Source organism: Loxodonta africana, chromosome 3, assembly GCF_030014295.1.
Source record: "Loxodonta africana isolate mLoxAfr1 chromosome 3, mLoxAfr1.hap2, whole genome shotgun sequence".
Lineage (NCBI taxonomy): Eukaryota > Metazoa > Chordata > Mammalia > Proboscidea > Elephantidae > Loxodonta > Loxodonta africana.
In genome coordinates, this window is record NC_087344.1 from 43,707,188 (window position 1) to 43,730,759 (window position 23,572).

General features: G+C 44.7%; 1 protein-coding gene across 4 annotated transcripts in view; it reads right to left on the reverse strand.

Moving 5' to 3' along the window:
* Positions 1 to 6,266: 6,266 nt before the first annotated feature.
* The window catches only part of GPR157 (G protein-coupled receptor 157), a 41,615-nt gene continuing 24,309 nt past the window's right edge, over positions 6,267 to 23,572 (reverse strand). Inside the window, exons 4-5 of one of the 4 annotated variants that reach the window (XR_010321282.1) lie at positions 21,779 to 23,381; positions 6,267 to 19,879 (exon numbers count right to left, since the gene is read on the reverse strand). Coding sequence is in view for 2 of the 4 variants with exons in the window: in XM_064281224.1 (XP_064137294.1) it covers positions 23,166 to 23,381 (216 nt within the window). In the remaining 2 variants the exon portion in view is untranslated. Of the gene's footprint in view, positions 23,382 to 23,572 lie in introns of all 4 variants that reach the window. The other 3 variants (XR_010321281.1, XM_064281224.1, XM_064281223.1) reach the window with 3 other exon arrangements.

The following is a 23,572-nucleotide window of genomic DNA, read 5'->3' on the forward strand; positions in this document are numbered from 1 at the left end:
TATTGAGAGTTTCTGTATTACTGTTGTAATAAGAGAATACAACGTAAAAATTGTCTTTCTGAAAATGAATCGTGTTTGGAATTTTTTAAAAAATGGTTTTTTTAATATAGGAAATTTTAAACAGGATGTAAAATGTTGGATTAGCACCACAGAGCAAGTTAGCAAATCCCTGGGCTGTTCGGTGACCAGACAGTGGTACCAGGATTTCAGGCCACTGATGATCTTACGTCTACCTGGAATGTCCTGGAATTTTAAGTTTTCCCACAGACTCTATTGCAGAGACTGCTAGTGTCTCCCCCGTCTCCACTCTCATATCCCTTGAATCAGTCCCTCTTGTAGAGTAATAGAATTCTGGGCAGGACCTGTGGTCACCCGAAATAAAGACTACATCTCCCCATTGCCCTTTCAGTTGGTGTGGACATATGACAAAGTTCTGTCTAATGCAATGAATGCAAAAGTGCCACGTGGTAGCTTCCAGGAAGCTTGCTTTCTTCCTCGTCTCTTTCTCAATCCTGCTGCCTGGAATGTGTGTGCCACTAACTTGAACCATGAAATTGAGGCCAGGCAGAACAGAGCAACAAGATAGAAGGAGCTTGGATGCCTTACCCTTTGGAGTTCCATACCAGCCCTGGCATGCCTGCTTTGGACTTAATATGAAAATAATAATACTCTTCTAGCTTGTTTTCTGTCACTTGAGGCTGAACATAGTTTTCACTGTTATACCCATTAAACACATGCTCGAAAGTCTTACTAGGTCAGAAAACAGGAAGATACTCTAACTGAAAGTCTCTGGTTGTGCAAAGTGGACAGTCTGTTCAGCCTCAGTACACGCTTCTGTAACGTGAATGAGCTCATGAACAGTTGGTGAATAGCGGAATACTATTGATACAAGGTCGTCAGTTCATATCCACCAAGCACTCCTTGGAAGCCCTGTGGGGCAGTTCTGCTTTGTCCTATAAGGTTGCTATGAGTCAAAACTGACTTGATGACAAGTTTTTTGTTTGTTTTTTTTTTAAATCAATGTAACACAGAAGTTGTGTTTGTTCGTGTGCCATGCTTACCAGCCTGTTCATATAATAGTTTGACATGGTTGGGGCAAGCATTCTCTCAAACAGCAAGTCTTGGCAACATATGAAAACCTTAAAAAAAAAAAGCTGAAAATCCTGCATACATGCTGTAGGGCTGGTTGAGAGGTTTCAAGAAGCACTTTGCTTTCCAGAATCTTAAGCCAACTGGTGGAGTTTCAAGGACGATTGAAGAAGATGCAAAGACATTTATATATATTGATGGTGGTGGTAGTTACTGTTGAGTCGGCTACAACTCATGACAACTTTATGTACAGCAGAACAAAACGTTGCCCAGTCCTGCACCATCTTCATGGTCATTGGTATGTTTGCACCCATCGTTGTGGCTATTGTGACAATCCATCTCATTGAGGGTTTCTCTGGGTTTCAATGACCTCTACTGTACAAAACGTGATGTTCTTTTCCAGCAGTTGGTCTTTCCTGATGACCAAGGGAGCCAAAGTCTCACATCCTCACTGCTAAGAAGCAATTCTGGTTCTGTTTCATCTAAGACTGATTTGTTCTTTTGGCAGTCCACAGTATATTCAGTATTCGTATTTTTATACACAGTGAAACCTGTGAGAGCCAGAACTTGACAGAACTGCCTTGTTTTTCTGGGTCTCGAAGTTTTCTGCCTTTGACAAGGTGTTGTCTTACCACTTTTCTATCGCTCACTACTAGTGGAAATTACTTGAGTTTTCCTTCTCTGGCAGGTTCTGAATTTTGCAGGTTTTTACTATACATATCAACTCAACAATACTAAACCTGTTGCCATGGAGCCGATTCCGACTCATAACACTTATAGGCCTGAGTAGAACTGCCTCATAGGATTTCCAAGGCTGTAATATTTACAGAAGCAGACTGCCACATCCTTCGCCCACGGAGCGGCTGGTGGTTTGAACTGCTGACCTTTCAGTTAGCAGCCAAGTGCTTTAGTCACTGTGCCACCAGGGTGCCTTTATATATATAGTGTGTATGTGTGAGTGTGTGTATGTATATGTATATATAAACAAACAGACAAAAAACCCAAACCCGTTGCCGTCAACTGGATTCTGACTTATAGTGACCCTGTAGGACAGAGTAGAACTGCCCCATAGGGTTTCCAAGGAGCAGCTGGTGGATTCCAACTGCTGACCTTTCGGTTAGCAGCTGTAACTCACCATAGCCCTTTAACCGTGTGTGTGTGTGTGTGTATATGTTTATATATATGTATGTATGTGTGTGTGGATATATATATGTATTTAACCAACCAGTTGCTGTGGAGTTGATTACAACTCATGGTGACCCCACATATGCAGAGTAGAACTGTTCTCTATAGGGTTTTCATGGCTGTGACCTTTCGGAAGCAGACTGCCTGGCCTTTCTTCCAAGATGTCTCTGGGTGGGTTTAAATTGCCAACCGTTTAGTTAGCAGCTGAGTGCTTGTTTGCACCACTCAGGATACCGTAGATACATACATATATAATTTCATTATGATTACAGCCTAAATCAGATTTTAAGGTTTGATGAAACTGCTCTTTACTGGGAGTGACAGGCCTAAGGGCCCTAGTCTAGGACAGAACACGAACCCCTGTGCTGCTGGAACACTGGGTGGAGATGGCTGTGGAGGCTTACTGGGCAGCTGTTTTTATTAGGACTGCATCTTTTTGTTAGCGTTTAGATTACAAAGCTGCACAGGATCCAAGTGGTCTGGTATAGCCCTATTTTTCCCTTAAGTCCTGTTTTTACCAAGCAAACTGGCTGACTGTGAAGTTCTTTTGTATCACGTGTATTGTGTTATAGCAGCACGTGCCTCAGAGGGCACACATGAGGGTGAGTTTTCCAAGGTGGGTGTGTATGCGGGGTTGCTTGATTGGAGGGAGCAGCAGGAAGGGAGGGCACAGGGCTCTAGTTTCTTCCATTCCAAGTATAGATAAGGAAGGAGTAATTAACAGGTCCCAAAGTGAATTCAAGGTCCCTGGGTTACACAAAGGGTTTGCGTTTGACTACTAACCTAAGGGAGTCCTGAGTGGTGCTCGGCTACTAAGTGAAAGGTTGGTGGTTCGAACCTACCCAGCAGTTCTGTAGGAGAAAGACCTGGCAGTCTTCTTCCATAAAGATTACAGCCAAGAAAACCCTATGGTGTAGTTCTACTCTGTCACATGGAGTCACCATTAGAATAAACTTCATGGCACCCAACAACAACTAACCTAAAGGTTGGTGGTTCAAACCCACCCAGTGGTTTCATGGGATAAAGACCTGGCAATCCGCTTCTGTAAAGATTGCAGCCTAGAAAACCCTGTGGAGCAGTTCTATTCTGTAACACATGGGGTTGCCATGAGTCTGAATCAACTAGATGGTAAGGGGTTTGGTTTGATTTTTTGGAGTGGATCTGAATAGGCTCTTCTTTTGCACAGTCAGTGATCCTGGTCCCATGAAGCTGGGTGTGTGTGGGAAGAAGTTGGGGAGGGCTAGGCAGTCCACTTGGTTGACACAGGACCTCCCATGTCCGGTGCCCACATAGGGTGTCTCCCTGACCACGCTGTGCCCTCTGAGGCCAGCACACCCCATCCAGGCATGCCACCTGGCCATCAAAATCCAACTTCACAGGTTGGGCAGAGGGAGAAAACGTGCACGATCCAAATTACCTTTCTTGATCTAGGAGGCAGTTCTTAGAGCTCTGTCCACGATTCCATCAGGTGCCGCCAATGCAGGGAGGCTGCCAGTCACACTCTGACATGCCTGGTGTGTGTAAACCTCAGAGACATTACAAGGTGCCTATGTTTTTTCTTACCAAGAACAGAGTTTGACCTCGCCTATCAGAGAGTGCATGTGCATGGGAGGGGTGTGGTACTGGGGAATCATGGATGAGAATCGTGAAGGCAGGTGGGTCGGGAGGCTCCTCAGGGACCCAAGTAGCTCCTGTTGGTTACAGATTATTCAGGGTAAGAAAAAAAAAGTTTCCATTCAGTCAATTCTGACTCATGGCAACCCCACAGGGTCAGAGGAGAACTGTGCTCCATAGCGTTTTCAATGGCTAACTTTTCAGAAGCTGATCGCGAGGTCTTTTCTTCCAAGGAGGCTCTGGTGGACCCGAACTTCCAACCTTTTGGTTAACAGCCAAGCTCTTAACAGCTTGCACCACACAGGGACAACCTACTCTAGATAGACAATTAATTGTCTTTGATCACAGAAAGACACCCAGAAGGCCAGAAACAATATCCAGCGGTGTGTAAAAGGCAGCTCGAATGGGCTCAGCAGAGACAATGGTTAAAATATCGGGGATTTTGTGAGCACATTGTTAAACACAGCCATTATTAAAAATTAAACTATGTGAACATCAATTAAATTGTGTTAAAAACAAAGGTAACCTAAATATACACGCTAAAACCATAAAAATCTTAGAGAAGAAAATGGGAAAATTTTCATGACCTTGGATTTGACAAAGGATTCGTAGATATAACACCAAAACCATGACCAAAAAAAGAAAAAATAGATCCAATAAATTTGGATTTCATCAAAATGGAGAACTTTTATGCATCAAAGAACATTATCAATAAAGTGAAAAGACAACAGAATGGGAGAAAGTATTTCTAAATCATATATCTGATAAGGGCCTAATATCCAGAATATATAAAGAACTCTTACAACTCAACAAAAAGACAGACCAATTTAAAAATGGGCAAAGGACCTGAATAGACATATTTCCAAAGAAGATGTACAAATGGCCAACAAGCACATGAAAAGATGTTCAACATCATTTGTCATTGGGGAAATGCAAATCAAACCCATAATGAGATTCACACCCACTAGGATAGGATGGCTACTATTAAAAATAAATAAAAATAAAAACCCAGAAACAAGTGTTGCCAAGGTTGTGGAGAAATGGGAAGGAATCCCTGTGCATTGCTGGTGGGAATGTAAAATGGCGCAGCCACTTTGAAAAACATTTTGGCTGCAGGCCCATAAAACAAAATGAGACTAAATGGGCACACCAGCCCAGAGGCAAGGAGGAGAAGACAGGAAGGGGGCAGGAAAGCTGGTAAAGGGAAACCCAAGGTCAGGAAGAGAAAAGTGTTCACATGTCGTCGGGTTGGCAACCAGTGTTACAAAACCATATGTATATTAGTTGTTTAATGAGGAACTTGTTTGCTCTGTAAACCTTCATCTAAAGTACAATAAATAAAGAAAAATAGTTTGGCTGCTTCTCAAAAAGTTAAACAGAATTACCATGTGTTGTTTTTAGGTGCCGTGGAGTCAATTCCAACTCATGGCAACCCCCTGCACAACAGAACGAAACACTGCCTGGTCCTGTGCCATCCTCACAGTCGTTGTTATGCTTGAGCTCATTGTTGCAGCCACTGTGTCAGTCCACCTCGTTGAGGGTCTTCCGCTTTTCCACTGACCCTGTACTCTGCCCAGCATCATGTCCTTCTCCAGAGACTGATCCCTCCTGATGATATGTCCAAAGTATGTAAGACGCAGTCTTACCATGTGAATTACCATATGATCGAGCAATTCCATTCCTAGGTATATATTCAAGAGACTTGAAAGCAGAGACTCAAACCGATACTTGTACACCAATGTTTACTGCAGCATTGTTCGTAATGGCCAAAAGGTGGAAACAACCCAAGTGTCCATCAACAGATGAGTGAATAAGGAAAATGTAGTATATCCATACAGTGGAATATTGTTGTCATTGTTGAATTCGACTCATAGCCACCCCATGTGGCAGAGTAGAACTGCCCCATAGGGTTTTCTAGGCTGTGATCCTTATGAGAGCAGATTGCCAGGTCTTTCTCACACAGAGCCCTGGGTTGCTTGGAACGACTGACTTTTCGGTTAGCAGCCAAGCCATTGCACCACCAGGGCTCCTTCAATGGGATATTATGCAGCCATAAAAAGGACTGAAATACTGATACATGTTACATGAACCTCAGTAACATCATGTTAGATAAAAGCAGTCAGACACGAAAGGTCTCACATCATATGGTTCCCTTTCTATGACATAACCAGAATAGGTAAATCCACAGAGACAGATGCAGATTGGTGTCTGCCAGGGACTAGGGGGAGGAAGGAGCGGGGGAGCGCCTGCCTAACGGGTATGAGCTTCGTTTTGGGATGATGAAAATGTTCTGAAGCTAGATAGAACTGGTTGTTGCACAGCATTGTCAGTATACTCAGTGCCACTGAACTGTTCACTTTAAAATGGTTGATTTTCTCTTACTCATATTTCACCTCAATAAAAAGAAATACAAAGGTGGTAAATACGGAAGTACTCTACAATAGTGTACTACTGTGCATCTCTTTCTAACTCTGTTCAGTGACCTCTCATTAGTAATGTTAAAGGAGAATTAAAAAAAAAAGAAAAAGATACAAATCATGGCTCTGGTACAAAATAAAAAAACACGTATTAAATATTTTTTTCTTTTTTTTTAACTCATTAACGAGGGAGCCAGGTAGATGTTCTAACTGATTCAAAAGAGTTTCCAAGGAACAACCACATTTCTAGATCAGCAATGTTGAAATGATTCCCTAAAGAATGCAAAACTGGGGGAAGGAAGTCCACGAAAACTTCCCAACAGTACTTATTTGCACGTCTATAGACAAAAATTATTTTGTACCAGCATCAAAAAACCCCTTGCTGTCGAGCTGATTCCGCCTCATAGTGACCCTACGGAACAGGGGAGAACTGCCACGTAGGGTTTTCAAAGAGCGGCTGGTGGATTCCAACTGCTGACCTTTTGGTTAGCAGCAAAACACTTAACCACTGCGCCAGCAGAGTTCTATACCAGCATCAGTTATTTACAATTTAGAGAATTGTAAAAAAGGCGATCAAAGAGCAGAGCCCCGGTAGAATCAGAATCAGATAACCAGGAAGGGTGTGCTCCAAGCAATGTGTAGTCTTCCATTGAAGCAGTTTTTCCCTGCAGCAGTTTTAAATCAGCTGCTGTGGGAGTAAGAAGCCCAGGTGGCCCAAGGTGTTTGCTGTCAGCTGCTAACCTAACGATTGGCAGTTTGCACCCACCCAGCGGAGCTGTAGAAGAAAAGCCTGGCGATCTGCTTCTGTAACAATTACAGCCAAGAAAACCCCTATGGAGCAGTTGTACTCTGTCACACGGGGTCACCATGAGTCAGAGCTGATTCCACGAAAGCTAACAGCTGTGGGAGTATCACAGAAATCAGCGCAGGCTATAAATCAGCGCCACTCCCCACCCTTCCCTGTTGTTGAACATGCACCAACACACCATGGAATCTTGACCTTTCCCACCTGGGTTCTTGAGGAATGATATGGGAGCCAGCAGCCCTACAGGGGCTGCCTAACGTACAGGTTCCCTCAAGACCAAAGGAAGTCAGAAAAGCAGCGCTTTATCTCCAAGGGGGCTGGTGAAAAAGAGGTCTCCACCAGCCAAGTGAGCATCAGCCCACAGCCTTGAAGCTTCCTCCAGGCCTGACTGGTCTGTGAACTGGCAGCATGCACACCACCTGGAGGTGTTAGAGATGCAGAACTTATTGGAATCTGCATTTTAACCAGACCCTCAGGCAATTCGGGCTCACAGTAATGTTCGAGAAGCCTGCCATTTTTTGTGAATACAGCCTTTCCTCCTTGAACCCCTTAGCCCTCAGGCTCCTATGTCTGCACCCAGCCAGAGCAGACTTATGCCCTGGGCGACTTACCTCCTGGCGGTTTGCAGAGTGCCAGGACTTTCCTTGGTGCTCATCTGGGTGCAGGCTGGCAAACCTCAGAGGGCAGTCAGCTCTGTCCTCCATTCTCACCATCTGATTTTCCTCCTGGAATGGTGGGTGATGGGTGGCAGAGGAACGGAAAGAGGCTCCCTCCCCTAGAGCCAAGACAATGCTGGCAGCTGAAGAGTTTCCCTATTGACATCTGAGAAACTCTTCCTGGTGCAATGGGGCAAGTCCCTGGCTCCCCTGTCTACCAGGGAAAAGAGCTACAGAAAGTCTCAGAGGGAAGGTCTGCTCCCAGCTCTGGCACAATACTCATGAGAAATTCCAGAATTGCTGTGCAAACAGGGGCCACCCCAATAAGAATAAGTCTAAAGTTCTTGCCTTCTAAAGACAAGTGAACTGTTGAGGCTGGCCCTGGGGCTCTGGAAGCAAAGAGGTGGAATGAAGTGTGTGGAACAGGTCAGAAGGAGAATTTTCAATGCCCTTAGATAACACCAGAAAGGCTAAAAGCCATAATGATAGCAAAAGTTTGTTCTTGTGGTTAGTTGCCATAGAGTTGGCCCCCAAATCATGGCAACCCCATGCACAACAGAACAAAACACTGCCCAGTCTTGCACCATCCCCAAGATCAGTTGTGGACCAGACCGTTGTGATCGCTGTGGTTTTTGCTGGCTGATTTTCAGGAGATTGCCAAGCCTTTCTTCCTAGTCCATCTCAGTCTGGAAACTCTGCGGAAACCTGGTCAGCATCACAGCAACATGCAAGCCTCCACTGACAGACGAGCGGTGGCTATGCCTGAGGTGCATTGTCTGGGAATGGAACATGGGTCCCGCATGGAAGGTGAGAATTCTACCACCCATGTCCATGGTGAAGGTGTAGAGAGATCCCATTTCTTTGGGTCAGTTATCAAGATAAGCACTGGATCTCATTTCAGTCTCATTATTATCTCCATTTTAAATGAAACTGAGGCGAAGAGAGGATAAAATAATTTTCCCAGAGTCATACAATGATGAGATGGTAGAGAGTGGCCAGAGCCTAGTTTGCCTCCTTCTAGAAGCACATGATTCAAGAGGCTGATGGTTGGGACCCACCTGCTTCTCCTGATACTGTCCCAGAGACTCAAAACCTTCCACGTAGCTTGTCTACCTGAACAGGACTTGATGAAGACATGACTGTTTCCATCAACACCACTTTACTATTCCCAGGAGATGCTAGCCCATGAAGGTAAAAATGGCATATAACTTTGTCGTTCACTCCAGGAACTTCCAGCAAAGACTTTGGGGGTGTTGTGGAGGACCTGGAAGCCCTGGTGGTGCAGTGGTTAAGAGCCCAGCTGCTAACAAAAAGGTCAGCAGTTAGAATTCACCAGGCACTCTTTGGAAACCCTGTGGGGCAGTTCTACTTGTCCTATAGAGTTGCTATGAGTCGGAGTCAACGTGATGGCAGTAGGTTTGGTTTAGTTGTATGGTGGACCTGGGAGGCTGGTGGGCAGTCAAGAAAGAGGTGATAAAGGGTCTTTGAGGGAATGGAAAATAAAGAGCTGCAGGGAAGCTAATGAGGAATAGAGGGTCTTGTGGAGGTTTCTTAGCTTGGGTGGGAGAAGCTTCTTCCGTTTTCTCACAGATAAGCATGACACATTTCATATAGATATGGAGAGAAATACAAGAAACAATAGTTAAAGAACTCCAAAGGAGCCCTGGTGGCACCATGGTTAAGTGTTTGGTTGCTAACCAAAAGCTTGGTGGTTTGACCCCACCCAGCAGGTCTACAGGAGAAAGACCTGGCAATCTGCTCCTGTAAAGATTATAGCCAAGAAAGTCCTATGGGGGCAGTTCTCCTCTGTAATATGGGATCACTATGAGTTGGAATAGACTCAACAGCACACAACAGCCAAGAACTCCAAAGTGGTCACCACAAAAAAATCAGGACAAGACATTGCTATTTCAGTATCATTTAAGAATTGTGCATGGAGTCCCTGGGTAGTGCAAACAGCAAATGCACTTGGCTGCTAACTGAAAGGTTGGAGGTGCAAGTCCACCCGGAGGCGCCTTGGAAGTAAAGGCCTGGTGATCTACTTCTGAAAAATCAGCCATTGAAAACCCCATGGAGCACAGTTCTACCTGATACGCTTGGGATCGCCATGTGTCGGACCCAACCACCAGCCTCCCAGGACCCGCAGCATTTCATTCTGTCCAGGGCTGACTCGACGGCAGCTAAAGACAGCAACAATGACATTGAGTATCTTTTCATGTGGTTATTGACAATTTGTGTATCTTCTCTGGAGAAATGTCTATTCAAGCCCTTTGCCCATTTTTCAGTTGGGTTGCTTGTCCTTTTGTTGTTGTCAGTGTGTTTTTAACTTCACACAATCCAAAAAGGAAGTGGAACAAAGAAACAGTGCTCTGGGGAGAGTGAAGTTCTCAAGGCCTAGCAGTTTGGTTTTTTTTTTGTAATCACCTGTAGGTGGGGCCCTAGAGGCTAGGCAGGTCAGCTCCTGCAAGGAAGAGCCCGTTAGCATCATCAGGCACCCTAGGACACCAGGAATCCTGTAGCTACGGTTCTTGTGGGTCACCATGTGCCATGGTAAGACGATGCATAAGGGACAGGGTGCTGGGGTCAGCCCAGGAGGGTCTCCCTCTTGCAAGGTTAGCTCCAAGTGGGGATCCTTGGAACATGAGAGTATTGATCCTCACTGGCGACAGGGCCCAGAATTATCCCACTGAAAATTATCCCACTGAAAACTCTCATCAGGCAAACTCGGGAAAACTTGGCTTTGCCAGCAGGGTGGCTGCCCACTAGACCACCTTTGCCAGTAAAGAAGGTGTGACAGCAGAACCCTTCTCCCCACCCCCCCCAATCCTTGGAGAATCAGTTTAGCAAACACACAAGAGAAAAATAATTTATTTAATTTACAATAGTAAGGCTTTGACTTCATCCCAGACAGCCATGGTTTTCATTACAATTTTGCAGGTGCAAAAACTCAACACTATGTTATTACACCATGACTGGAAGTCTGTAAAAATGTTTTTCCTTGTAGCGGACATATGAAGAGTTCTGTTTGCACCTTTACCCCGGGCTGAATAATCATATTTATTTAAAAAAAAAAAAACACCGCAAGCTCCGAAGCCTAAACAGGGAGAAAGTGGCTGGTAAACGTGATTTCAGAGAGTTTCAAAAAGTGCTTACGAAGAGACTGAGCTGACAGTCAGGGCTGGGGCACTGGTTAAGGCTGAGCTCGTACGCCAGAGACTGAGGGATGCAGGCAGGTAAACATTAACAACAATAACAGAAGAGAAAGGAATCCACTGGAAGAGAAAGCTATAACCCCTCCTGGATTTTTAGGACACTTTCATTCCCAGAGTCCCTGGGTGGTGCAAACAGTTAATGCACTCAGCTGCTAACCGAAATGGTGGTGGTTCAAGTCCACCCAGAGGCACCTTGGAAGAAAGGCCTGGCAATCTGCTTCTGAAAGTCAGCCACTAAAAACCTTATGGAGCTCAGGTGTACTCTGACACACAAGGGGTCACCACGAGTCAGAGCTGACTCGATGGCAACTGGTTACTGGTTCATTCCCATTCATCGTTTAGTTCTTAACTCTACCCACCTGGCTATATTTATTTAGTTACTCAATCCAAGACAGAAGAGATGTTGTTGCTTTCGAGGTCAGACGCCCAGCGATTCAGACACAGACAGAGCAGACCTGGCCTCAGGCCCAGGCTAAGGCACTTTGGCAAGTTCCTTCCTGGTCCACACCACTTGCCCACCATCACTCACAGTAACACATTAAACTGTGTGCAGAAACAGCTGGGTAGGGAAGGTGACGTGGGAATACTCACGGTGTAACTTTTTGGAGGAGTCCCTGGGTGGTGCAAACGGTTAATGCGCTTGGCTGCTAATCAAAAGGCTGGAGATTTGAGTCCACCCAGAGGTGCCTCAGAAGACTTGGAAATCTATGTCTAAAAAGTTAGCCACTGAAAACCCTGTGGAGAGACAGCCCAAGATGGCAGCTTAGTCAGGCACACCATGCCGACCGCCTACAGCAAAGACCCAAGAAACCAAATGAAACAGATACAGATGACAGTCCTGGAGCCCTGAGCATCAAACTAAGGATAAAGAATTAGATTAAACACCGAATGGAAGGAAAAGCTGAGTGATAACAGTGAATGAGGAGAAATACTGAACGGAGGTGCCCTGCCAACTGGCCTAGCACTCTGAGGCCATCTTGAGACAAAGCCAGGAGCAATCCCAGGTGAGAAGCACAGGAAGGCAACTCCATGGAATTCCCAACAGGAGACAGAGAAACTGTATAGACACACACAGAGTGAAGCAAGGTGAGCAGGACATGAACCAGATCTAAGGAGGGAAAGTACAGGAAGAAGGGTGTCATGGATTGAACTGTGTCCCCCAACAATATGTGTCTCAATTTGGCTAGGTCATGATTCCCAGTGTTGTGTGACTGTCCACCGTTTTGTCATCTGATGTGATTTTCCTATATGTTATAAATCCTATCTCTCTGATGTTAATGAGGTGGGATTAGAGGCAGTTATGTTAATGAGGCAGGACTCAATCTACAAGATTGGATGGTATTTTGAACCAATCTCTTTTGAGATATAAAAGAAGTGAGCAGAGAGATGAGGACCTCATACCACCAAGAAAGCAGCTCTGGGAGCAGAGTGTGTCCTTTGGACCGGAGGTTCCTGCACTGAGAAGATCCCAGACCAAGGGAAGATTGATGACAAGGACCTTCCTCCAGAGCCAACAGAAAGAGAAAGCTCTCCCCTGGAGCCGATGCCCTAAATTTGGACTTGTAGCCTATTAGACTGTGAGAAAATAAATTTCTCTTTGTTAAAGCCATCCACTTGTGGTATTTCTGTTACAGCAGCGCTAGATGACTAAGAAGGAGGGCGAGAGCTCTAGGGATCCTGGAGTCCACAGAGCAGGGAAGGAGTCAGGATCCAGAGATGGGACTACTCACCAATGGCAGTCCATGACCATTAAGGTGGGCAGCATACATGGGCTAACAGATCCATGAAGTGTCAGCAGGAGGTCCCCCACCTAACCGGACTCTGCGCAGCACCCCCTCCTCACACTTGATCAGGGTCAGATCCTGACTGCTGCCTGCAGCCAGTGGGGAGCGCCCAGGCACCCATGCCCAGTGACCAGAGGAGTACACTCCCCTTTCCCCTGTCCTCCTGGTGACTGGTGGCACAAACTCCCCCCCACCACCACCCTGCCTGCCTGGGGACCACGGTACAAGCCCACCTTTCTCACCGCCACCTGCTCCCCCGTCCACCCAGTGAGCGGCAGTAAGCGCTCCACATCCCTGGTCGCTAGCTGCTGCCCTGCCCACCTGGTAAGCAGCAGCAGAGTGCTCCCACACTCCTGGTTGACCACCACACCCTGCCGCCCTGCTCTCCCGGCGAGCAGCAGTGAGCATGCCTGCCCCACTGATCGCCCACCACACCCCCCACCTGCCACACACTCCTATCCACCACGCCACACACCCAGTGAGCAGCAGAGAATGCTTCCACACTCCAGTTTGCCTGACACCCCCCTCCACCTGCCACCCTGCCCACCCAGTGAGTGGCAGTGAGCACATCTGCCCTGCTGGTCTCCTACCACGCCTCCCACCTGCCACTCCACCCACCCACCACCCTGTACACCCAGTAAGCAGCAGGGAACGTTCCCATGTTCCTGGTTGCCTACCACAGCCTCTGCTGGCCACCCTGCCCACCCAGCCAGTGGCAGTGAACACGCCTGCCCCACTGGCCGCCCCCTACACCCCCTGCCTGCCACTCTACCCACCCAGCAAGCAGCAGTGAGCACACCCACCCTGCTGGTTGCTTACTACACCCCCTGCCCACCACCCCACCCACCCAGTGAGCACCATAGCATGCTCCCACATGCCACTGGACCAATGATAGGCAGAAGCCCATGCCTGCCCAGCCCGCCCCAAGCTGCCCAGCATGCTCAGTAAACAGTGACGCACACTCGTCCTGCCCGCAATGCCCTGCCCACTCGGAGATAGGTGGTGAGCACTCTTGTGCTGCCAGACCAGTGGTCAATGGAACATGCTTGCCCCACCTACGCTGATAAAACAAAACAAAAAATACCAGGACAAAACAAATATACAATCAGTACATAAATAAATAAAGTAACCCCTTAATGCCTCCAAGACAGCACACAATAACAAATCATGAAAAAACACGATGAGATGGTTCAAACAAGTGAGCAAAATAAAGGGAAAGAAAACCTTCCTGAGGAAGAAACGATAATAGAACCACCTGAGAAGGAATTCAAAAGACTTATATTTAGGACCCTCAAAGAGATGGGCTGACGTAGTGGCTGCAACAGTGGGCTCAAATAGAACAACAACTGTGAGAATGATGCAGGACCCAGCAGTGTTTCGTTCTGTTATACACGGGGCTACTGTGAGTTGAAACCAACTCGATGGCACCTAATAACAACAAAAACAAAGAGATCAAGGAGAACACGGAAAAAACCCTAGAAGAATTCAGGAAAACAATACAAGAATAAAATGATAGAATCAACAGAAAATAGATAATACAAAAACGGCTAGAAATTGAGAAGATTAACAATAAAATATCAGTAATAGAGAATTCAGTGGAAGGACACAGAAGTAGAACTGAATCAACAGAAAGAATCAGTGAAAGAGTGGACAGATTCCTTGATACTAATTTGTTTGAGGAACAATCAGAAAAAAGAATGAAGAGAAATGAAGAAAGCCTAAGAGTTATGTGGGATACCATCAAGAGGAATAATTTATGGGTAACAGAAGTTTCAGATGAGGAGATAAAAAAAAAAAAGCACAGAATTTTTGAAGATATAGTAGCTGAAAACTTCCCAACTATCATGAAAGATGAGAAGCTTACCCTCCAAGAAGCTCAGAAAACCCGATACAGGATAGATACGCCCCCCCCCGCCCAAATACACCAAAACATATCATAATCAAACTTTCCAAAACCAAAGACGAAGGAATTCTGAAAGCTGCTCGTGAAAAATGAAATGTCACTTACAAAGGGGCACCAATAAGAATAGGTGTTGATTTCTCATCAGAAACCATGCAGGCAAGAAGGTAATGGGATGACATATACAAAATCCTGAAGGAAAAGAACTGCCAACAAAAATCATATATCCAGCAAAACCGTCTTTGAAAAACAATGCCAAAACTAAGACATTCTCAGAAAGCAGAAACTAAGGAAATTTGTAAAAACCAGACCAGCCTTACAAAAAACATTAAAGGGAATCCTTCAGACAGAAAACCAATGACATCAAACAACCTAAGATAAAGACATGTGACAACATCGCCCAGATACCAACCCAGATGTCTTCATGTATCCAGCAAAATAAAGCTAAAAAAGAAAAAGACTACGGGGAACCAGAGGAGTTAAGCTGTAAACAGCAACTTCAAAACAAAAAAGAAGAATAAAAAAGATACAGAACTTCCATATGGGAAGGAAGTCAAGGCAATTTCAAGATATAACAGATTATTTTAATTTCAAGAGGATTAAGGTAAACTTCAGGGTAACCACAAAGAAAAATAATGAGTCTACTCGCCAAAATAAAGAAGAAGAAACCCAAAAAGACTCAGTAAACATAAAACAACAACAATTAATAGGAAAAGAAAATCCGTATACAGAAAGAACTCAGCACAGAAAATTAAGAGGAACAAAGAAGCCATTAACACCACAAAAAAGTATAACAAAACTACAGCAATGAATCCATACCTATTGTTAATTACACTGAATGTACATGGATTAAATGCACCAGTCAAGACACAGAGAGTGGCTGTCATGGACTGAATTGTGCCTTCCAAAAATATGTGTCAACTTGGTTAGGCCATGATTCCCAGTATTGTGTGGTTGTCCTCCACTTTGTGACTGGTGTAATTTTCCTATGTGTTATAAGTTCTAATCTCTGTCTGTAGTTAATGGCGCAAAATTAGATTATGTTAAAAAGGATTAGGGTGGGATATAATACCCTCACTCAGGTCACATCCCTGATCCAATAAATTGAGTTTCCCTGGGATGTGACCTGCACCACCTTTTATCTTAAAAGAGAGAAAAGGAAAGGGACGTGAGCACAGAGTTGGGGACCTCATACCACCAAGAAAGCAGCACCAGGAGCAGGGCGCGTCCTTAGGACCCAGGGTTCCTGCATGGAGAAGCTCATCAGTCCAGGGGAAGACTGATGAGTAGGACCTTCCTCCAGAGCCAACAGAGAGAGAAAGACTTCCCTTGGAGCTGATGCCCTGAGTTTGGACTTGTAGCCTACTAGACTGTGACAGAATAAATTTCTCTTTGTTAAAGCTATCCACTTGTGGTATTTCTGTTATAGCTGCACTAGATAACTAAGACAGTGGCAGAATGGATAAAAAACATGACCCATCAATATGTTGCCTAGAAGAGACACACCTTAGACACAAAGACATAAACAAGTTAAAAATCAAAGGATAGAAAAAGATACATCAAGCAAACAGTATCCAAAGACGGAGTAGCAATAATAATTTCAGATAAAAGAAACTTTAAGTCAAAATCCATTACAAGAGATAAAGAAGGGCATTATATAATGATCAAAGGGTCAATCTACCAAGAAGATACAACAATAATACGTACCCAATGACAGAGCTCCAAAATATATGAAACAAACTAACAGAAGAAGAAGAGAAATAGACAGTTCTACAGTAATAGTAGGAGACTGTTAGGGATTGAATTGTGTCTCAAAAAATATGTGTGTAAATCCTAACCTTTATGCCTGTAGTTATAATCCCATTCAGGAATGGGTTGTCTTTGTTATGTTAATGAGATAGGATTAGTGTAGGGTGTGTCTTAAATCAATCTCTTTTGAGATATAAAAGAGATTAAACAAGCAAGTGAGAGAAGCAGAGATGGAGGAAGAGAGATGCCAAGCCACATGAAGATTACCCAGGAGAGACAAGGACCTTCCCCCAGAGCTGACAGAATAAGTATTCCCTTAGAGCTAGTACCCTGAATTCGAACTTCTAGCCTCCATAAACTGTAAGGAAGTAAACTGGTGTTTGTTAAAGCCACCCACTTATGGTATTTCTGTTATAGCAGCACTAGATAACTAAGACAGACTTTAACACACCACTTTTGATGATGGACAGAATAACTAGAGAGAAACTCAATAAAGATAACTAACCCACTGCCATAGAGTCGATTCCAACTCATAGTGGCCCCACAGGGCTTTCAAGGCCATAAATCTCTACGGAAACAGACTGCCACATCTTTCTCAATGAACATACAGAAGATCTAAATAGCACAATCAATCAACTTGACCTCATCAACATATATACACCACACCACCCAACAGCAGCACAGTATACATTCTTCTCCATTACACATGGGTCATTCTCCAGAGTAGACCATATTCTAGGCCACAAAACAAGCCTCGATAAATTACAAAACATTGACATAATAAAAAGCATCTTCTCGGACCATAATGTTATAAATCTAGAAATCAGTAACAGAACGTGCAGGAAAAAAAATTTTTTTTTAAATACATGGTAACTGAGAAACACCTTACTAAAAAACTACTGGGTCATAGAAGAAATTAAAAATTCTTAGATTTAAGTGAGAATGAAGACACAACATACCAAAATACAGGAAAACCAGTGCTCAGAGGAAAATTTATAGCAATAAATACATCAAAAAAGAAGGTCCAAAATCAGTAACTTAACCCAACAACTTGAACAAACAGAAAAGGAACAGCAGAAGATGACCACGGTCACCAGAAGAAAGGCTATAATAAGGATCAGAGCAGAAATAAATAGAAGTATCAACAAAAGTAGAAGTTGGTTCTTTGAGAGGATCAATAAAATTGACAAACCACTGCCCAAATTAACAAAGGAAAAAAAAAAAAGATGCAAATAACCAAAATAAGAAATGAAATGGGTGACATTACAACAGAACAAACTGAAATAAAGAGGATCATAACAGAATATTCTGAAAAAATTATAACAAATTTGAAAACCTAGAAGAAATGGACAACTTTCTAGAAACACACTAACTACCTAAACTAACACAAAGAGAGTTAGAAAATCTATATACAGACCCATAACAAAAGAAGAAATTGAAGGTATCATAAAAAAAACTCCGAACACAAAAAGCCCCAGCCCAGATGGCTTCACTGGAGAGTTCTACCAAACAGGGAAGAGTTGACACCAATTCTACCCAAACTATTCCAGAACGTCGAAAAAGAAGAACATTCCCTAATTCATTCTATGAAGCCAGCATAACCCTGATACTGAAGCAAGGCAAAGACACACACACACACACAAAAAGGAAATTACAGACCAGTATCCCTCATGAATATAGATGCAAAAATTCTCAGTAAAATTCTAGCCAAGAGAATACCAAAAAAAAAAAAAAAACCCAAACCCATTGCCGTCGAGTTGATTCCGACTCATAATGACCCTATAGGACAGAATAGAACTGCCTCATAGAGTTTCCAAGGAGCACATGGTGGATTCAAACTGCCAACTGTTTGGTTAGCAGCTGTAGCACTTAACCACTATGCCACCAGGATTTCCAAGAGAATACAAAGCATATCAAAAAATAACACATCACAATTAGGTAGGATTCATACCAGGGATGCAAGGGTGGTTCCACATTAGAAAATCAGTCTATGTAATTCACCACATAAATAAAGGGAAAGAGTCACATGATCATCTCAATCAATGCAGAAATGACATTTGATAAAATTCAATACTCAGGATAAAAATTCTCATCAAAATAGGAATAGAAGGGAAATTCCTCAATATAGTTAAGGGCATATATACAAATAGGGTCGCTATGAGTCGGAATCGACTCGATGGCACTGGTTTTTTTTTTTTTTATATACAAATGGAGGCGGCGCTGGAGGTGCTCACTTATCTATGCCAAGAAATTTGGAGGACAGCTACCTGGCCAATCGACTGGAAGAGATCCATATTTGTGCGCATTCCAAAGAATGGTGATCCAACAGATTGTGGAAATTATTGAACAATGTCATTAATATCACACACAAGTAAAATTTTGCAGAAGATAATTCAAAAATGGTTGCAGCAGTATATCGAGAGGGAACTGCCAGAAATTCGAGCTGAATTCAGAAGAGGACGTGGAACCAGGGATATCATTGTTGATGTCAGATGGATCTTGGCTGAAAGCAGAGAATACCAGAAAGACGTTTACTGTGTTTTACTGACTATGCAAAGGCATTCAACTGTGTGGATCATAACAAATTATGAATAACTTTGTGAAGAACAGGAATTCTAGAACACTTAATTGTGCTCATGCAGAGCCTGTACATAGACCAAGAGGCAATTGTTTGAACAGAACATGGGATACTGTGTGGTTTAAAGTCAGGAAAGGTGTGCGTCAGGGTTGTATCATTTCACCATACTTATTCAATGTGTATGCTGAGCAAATAATTCGAGAAGCTGGCACCAGGACTGGAGGAAGACTCATTAACAACCTATGATATGCAGATGACACAACCTTGCTTGCTGAAAGTGAAGAGGATTTGAGGCACTTACTGGTGAAGATCAAAGACTACAGCCTTCAGTATGGATTACACCTCAATATAGAAAACAAAAGTCCTCAAAACTGGACCAATAAGCATCATCATGATAAACGGAGAAAAGACTGAAGTTGTCAAGGATTTCATTTTACTCGAATCCACAATCAATGCCCAGTCAAGAAATCAAATGATGTATTGCTTTGGGCAAATCTGCTGCAAAAGACCTCTTTAAAGTGTTGAAAAGCAAAGATGTCACTTTGAGGACTAAGGTGTGCCTGACCCAAGTCATGATATTTTCAATCGCCTTGTATGCATGTGAAAGCTGGACAGTGAATAAGGAAGACTGAAGAAGAACTGGTACCTTTGAATTATGGTGTTGGCGAAGAATACTAAGTTTACCGTGGGCTGCCAGAAGAATGAACAAGACTGTCTTAAAAGCAGTGCAACCAGAGTGCTCCTTGGAAGCAAGGATGATGAGACTTCATCTCAGGTACTTTGGACGTGTTATCAGGAGGGCCAGTCCCTGGAGAAGGACGTCATGCTTGGTAAGGTAGAGGGTCAGCAGAAAAGAGGAAGACCCTTGACGAGACGGATTGACACAGTGGCTGCAACACAACAAACACGCCAATGATTATGAGAATAGTGCAGAGCTGGGCAGTGTTCCATTCTGTTATATGTAGGGTTGCTATGAGTTAGAACCAACTTGACGGTACCTAACAACAACAACATACAAAACCAACATTCAACATTATTCTCAAAGAAAAAAGACTGCAAGCATTTCCCTGGAGAACAGGAACAAGATATGGATGCCCGTTACCACCACTCTTATTCAATATTACTAGCCAGATCAATAAGGCAAGAAAGGGAAATAAAGGGCATCCAAATTGGTAAGGAAAAAATAAAACTATCCCTATTCACAGATGACATGATCCTATACATAGAAAATTCCAGAGATGCCACAAGAAAGTTGCTGGAACTAATAGGCTTAGCAAAGTGGCAGGGTACAAGATCAACACACAAAAGTCAGTCGGATTCCTCTATACTAACAACGAGAACTCCAAAGAGGAAATCAATAAAACCCTATGAAGCACCACTCTACTCTGACACACATGGGGTCACTATGAGTCAGAGTCCACACGATGGCAGCTAGTGGTGGGGGAACTTTTTGGAGGTACTTACAAAAGCAGATGGCACAGACAGCAGTATCAACCATGTGGGATAAACTCGGGTGCACCCCTGGGGATCCCAAAACATGTTCTCTGAGCTGCCGGTGAATCAGCACAGTGTCCGGGAAAACTCAGGTGTCTGGACCCAGCTGTAGAGGCCACAACCTCAGGGCAGCCCCAGAGCCCAGGTCCCTGGAGCCCCTCTGAGCAGGGTTTATTCCAGTGCCACCCAGTACTACAGGGGTATGATACTCTTTCTAATTCAATTTCTGCTCCATTCTAGAAACTAAGGTGAGGGTCTTTACCAGCTATGGGCTCAATGATTTGCTCTAAGGCATGGGAAGTCTCTAGAAGAACCTAGAACTTCCCTTACATAGTCCATTTATACAAGGCGATTGTCATACTGTGAAGTAGTTTCCCCTAGGGCAGCCGAAATCTTTCCTTGAATTCTAAGGAGTTGTGTAGTGTAAGTGATTTGCAGTTGGCTGCTAACCTAGAGGCTGGTGGTTCAAACCCACCCACTGGCTCTGCAGAAGAAAGGCCAGGTGAACTCCTTCCATCCATAGAGACTACAGCAAAGAAAACGCTGTGAAGCAGCTCTACTCTGTAACACACGGGGTCACCATGAGTTGGCACTGACTCAACAGCAACAGGTTGGTTGGTTGGGTTCACCTCTTGCTGATTTTCATTAAAAAAAGAAAGAAATCTGTTTTTACAAGAAATCAAAAATGAGCCTTTTGGATTGATTTCTCAAGGTGCCTATTGCTTTAAGATTTTCTTCCTGATAGAGATTTTGCTTTTGAGACTAAAACAGGAATTGATACTAAGGTGTGGCTTTGGTTTTAATTCAGAACCATTGTGCTAGGTTCAGAAAATCCTGTCGATTTTGCAGAGCTAGGATGGACCCAAGGGAAAGGCACCTACTACGTAAAGTTGTAGCCAGCCCTCTCCAAAACAACTCTGTACTGTGGACACACTGGGGGCAGCCGGCCCCATTCTTACCCAATGGCTTCTGTGATTTAATTCTTGGAGCCAGTTGGCAGGAGCATTGCTTTCCGAAATAAGAGGAAAGTGTTGGTGGAAAAGTAATAGGATAGAGATAGAGATAGCGACCCTACAGGACAGGGCAGATCTGCCCCACAGGGCTTCCAAGGCTGTAAATCTTTACAGAAGCAGACTGCCACATCTTTCTTCTGTGGAGCGGCTGGTGGGTTCAAACCCCCAACCTTTCTGTTAGCATCTGAGCATTGCAACGACTGCACCATCAGGGCTCCTTTACAGATAGAGATAGAGGAGTTTATTTAAAAATTTTTTTTTCTTTTCGATGTAAATACTCACCCCATGACCCATGTCTGCACTTGCCCCAAACCTCCAAACAGTTGAGTCTTCAACCTTCTCCTTCAGGGAGGAATCTGTATTTGGGTCATTCACTCTGGTTGCCTTTCCTACAAAAACTAAACTAAACCGGAAAAAAAAAAAAAAAAAAACCCCAACCCATTCAACTCATAGCAACCCTATAGGACAGAGTAAAACTGCCCCATAGGTTTCCAAGGATCAGCTGGTGGATTTGAACTGCTGACCTTTTAGTTAGCAGCAGAGCTTTTAACCACTGTGCCACCAAACTCTGTTGCCATCGAGTTGATTCCGACTCATAGCAACCTTATACGACACAGTAGAAGTACTCCATAGGTTTCCAAAGAATGGCTGGTGGATTTGAACTGCCAACCTTCTGGTTAGCAGCTGTACCTCTTAACCACCATGCCACCAGGGCTCCATTGCGGCACCAGGGCTCCAAAACTAACTAACAAGTGAATAAGCCTGATTGCCTCCCAACTTACCCCTGTTGTAGTCTTCCTAAGGGAAGGACTATTGTAAAAAAAAAAAAAAAAGACCTAGCAACACCGTGGTGGGCATCCTCTGGGCTTCTATGGTGCCTCCTCCTGCCCCTGGCCCAGCCCCTGCACGGAAGGCGAGAACCTAAATTTTAAATAACTGCCTGGCAGAGGCAGGCGTTTGGATTCTGGCCTGTCCTTGAAACTTAAACACAATCTACATCCAGGCTTGGCAGCCTAGACAGAGGGAGTTCAAGAGGCCCTGAGACCTGCTGTTCCCAAGCAGTGCTGTTGGAAGGTATCCATGTGGTCACCAAGAGACCTCAGGGGACCCTTCAGCCTGGTTACAGGTGACTGGCTCCTTACTGACCAGCCAAGCTCTCCAAGAAAAGCCAGGCTGTCCAGGGACTCAGCACATTGACAAACCAGGAATCTGCTCCACGATACTGGGGACATACCTCTGTACCCGGCACTTTATTCAGTCACGTGGTAGGATGGGTACAGAGGGCATGACCCTCTCCATGCAGGGTGTAGGTCCCTCACATTGTAAACAGCGCTGGTGGCCATCGAGAGGCTGATGGCCACTGGATGCTGAAGCACTGTGGCAGTGACAATGGACTGCTGGTTTCCCTGAATCTCATCACTGACCCTCATGTAGACAGACCCCCAAATGTGCCAGAACATGCTGTATGGGGACATAGCTGCCTGAGGGTCTAGGAGGTAGAAGAAGGTGAATTTGCAGCTGCTCCCCAGCTCCCCCCTCACCCCCCACCAGGGCTTGGGAGCTTACAGAGCAGATACCCAGCCCCACACCCACTCCCTGGATCAGGACCCACAGGGCCACCAGTCCCTGGGAAGGACCACCTAAGCCCAGAACCAGGAAGGACAGAAGCTCAGGTGCTTGGAAGTTCCACAGGGGTCCGTCTGGATTCCTGACAGTCTCCTATCTTGGAGGACGCCAGCACCTCCGGAGGGCCGGCCGGGCTCTCGGTGGAAGGCTGGGAGGAGCAGCAGCAGCAGCAGAGAGAGAAGAGCCGAGTGCGGACGGTGCGAGTGCAGAAGACGAACATGATGCAGTTGGCTCCTCCCTGGAACGTGTTCCCTATCCCCTGTCAGGGAGGAAGGAGGAGGCATGAATGCAGGGCTGGAGCCAGCCGTAACAACACGGACACAGGAGGCTGGGAAGCACTGCTTACCCAGAACTTTCCTCCCACCCCAGAGGCTGGCCTGGGATGACCAAGCAGAGGCCTGGACTTGCAGGTCTGGCACAGACCTGTCTCTGAGACTGCAGGTTGGGAGA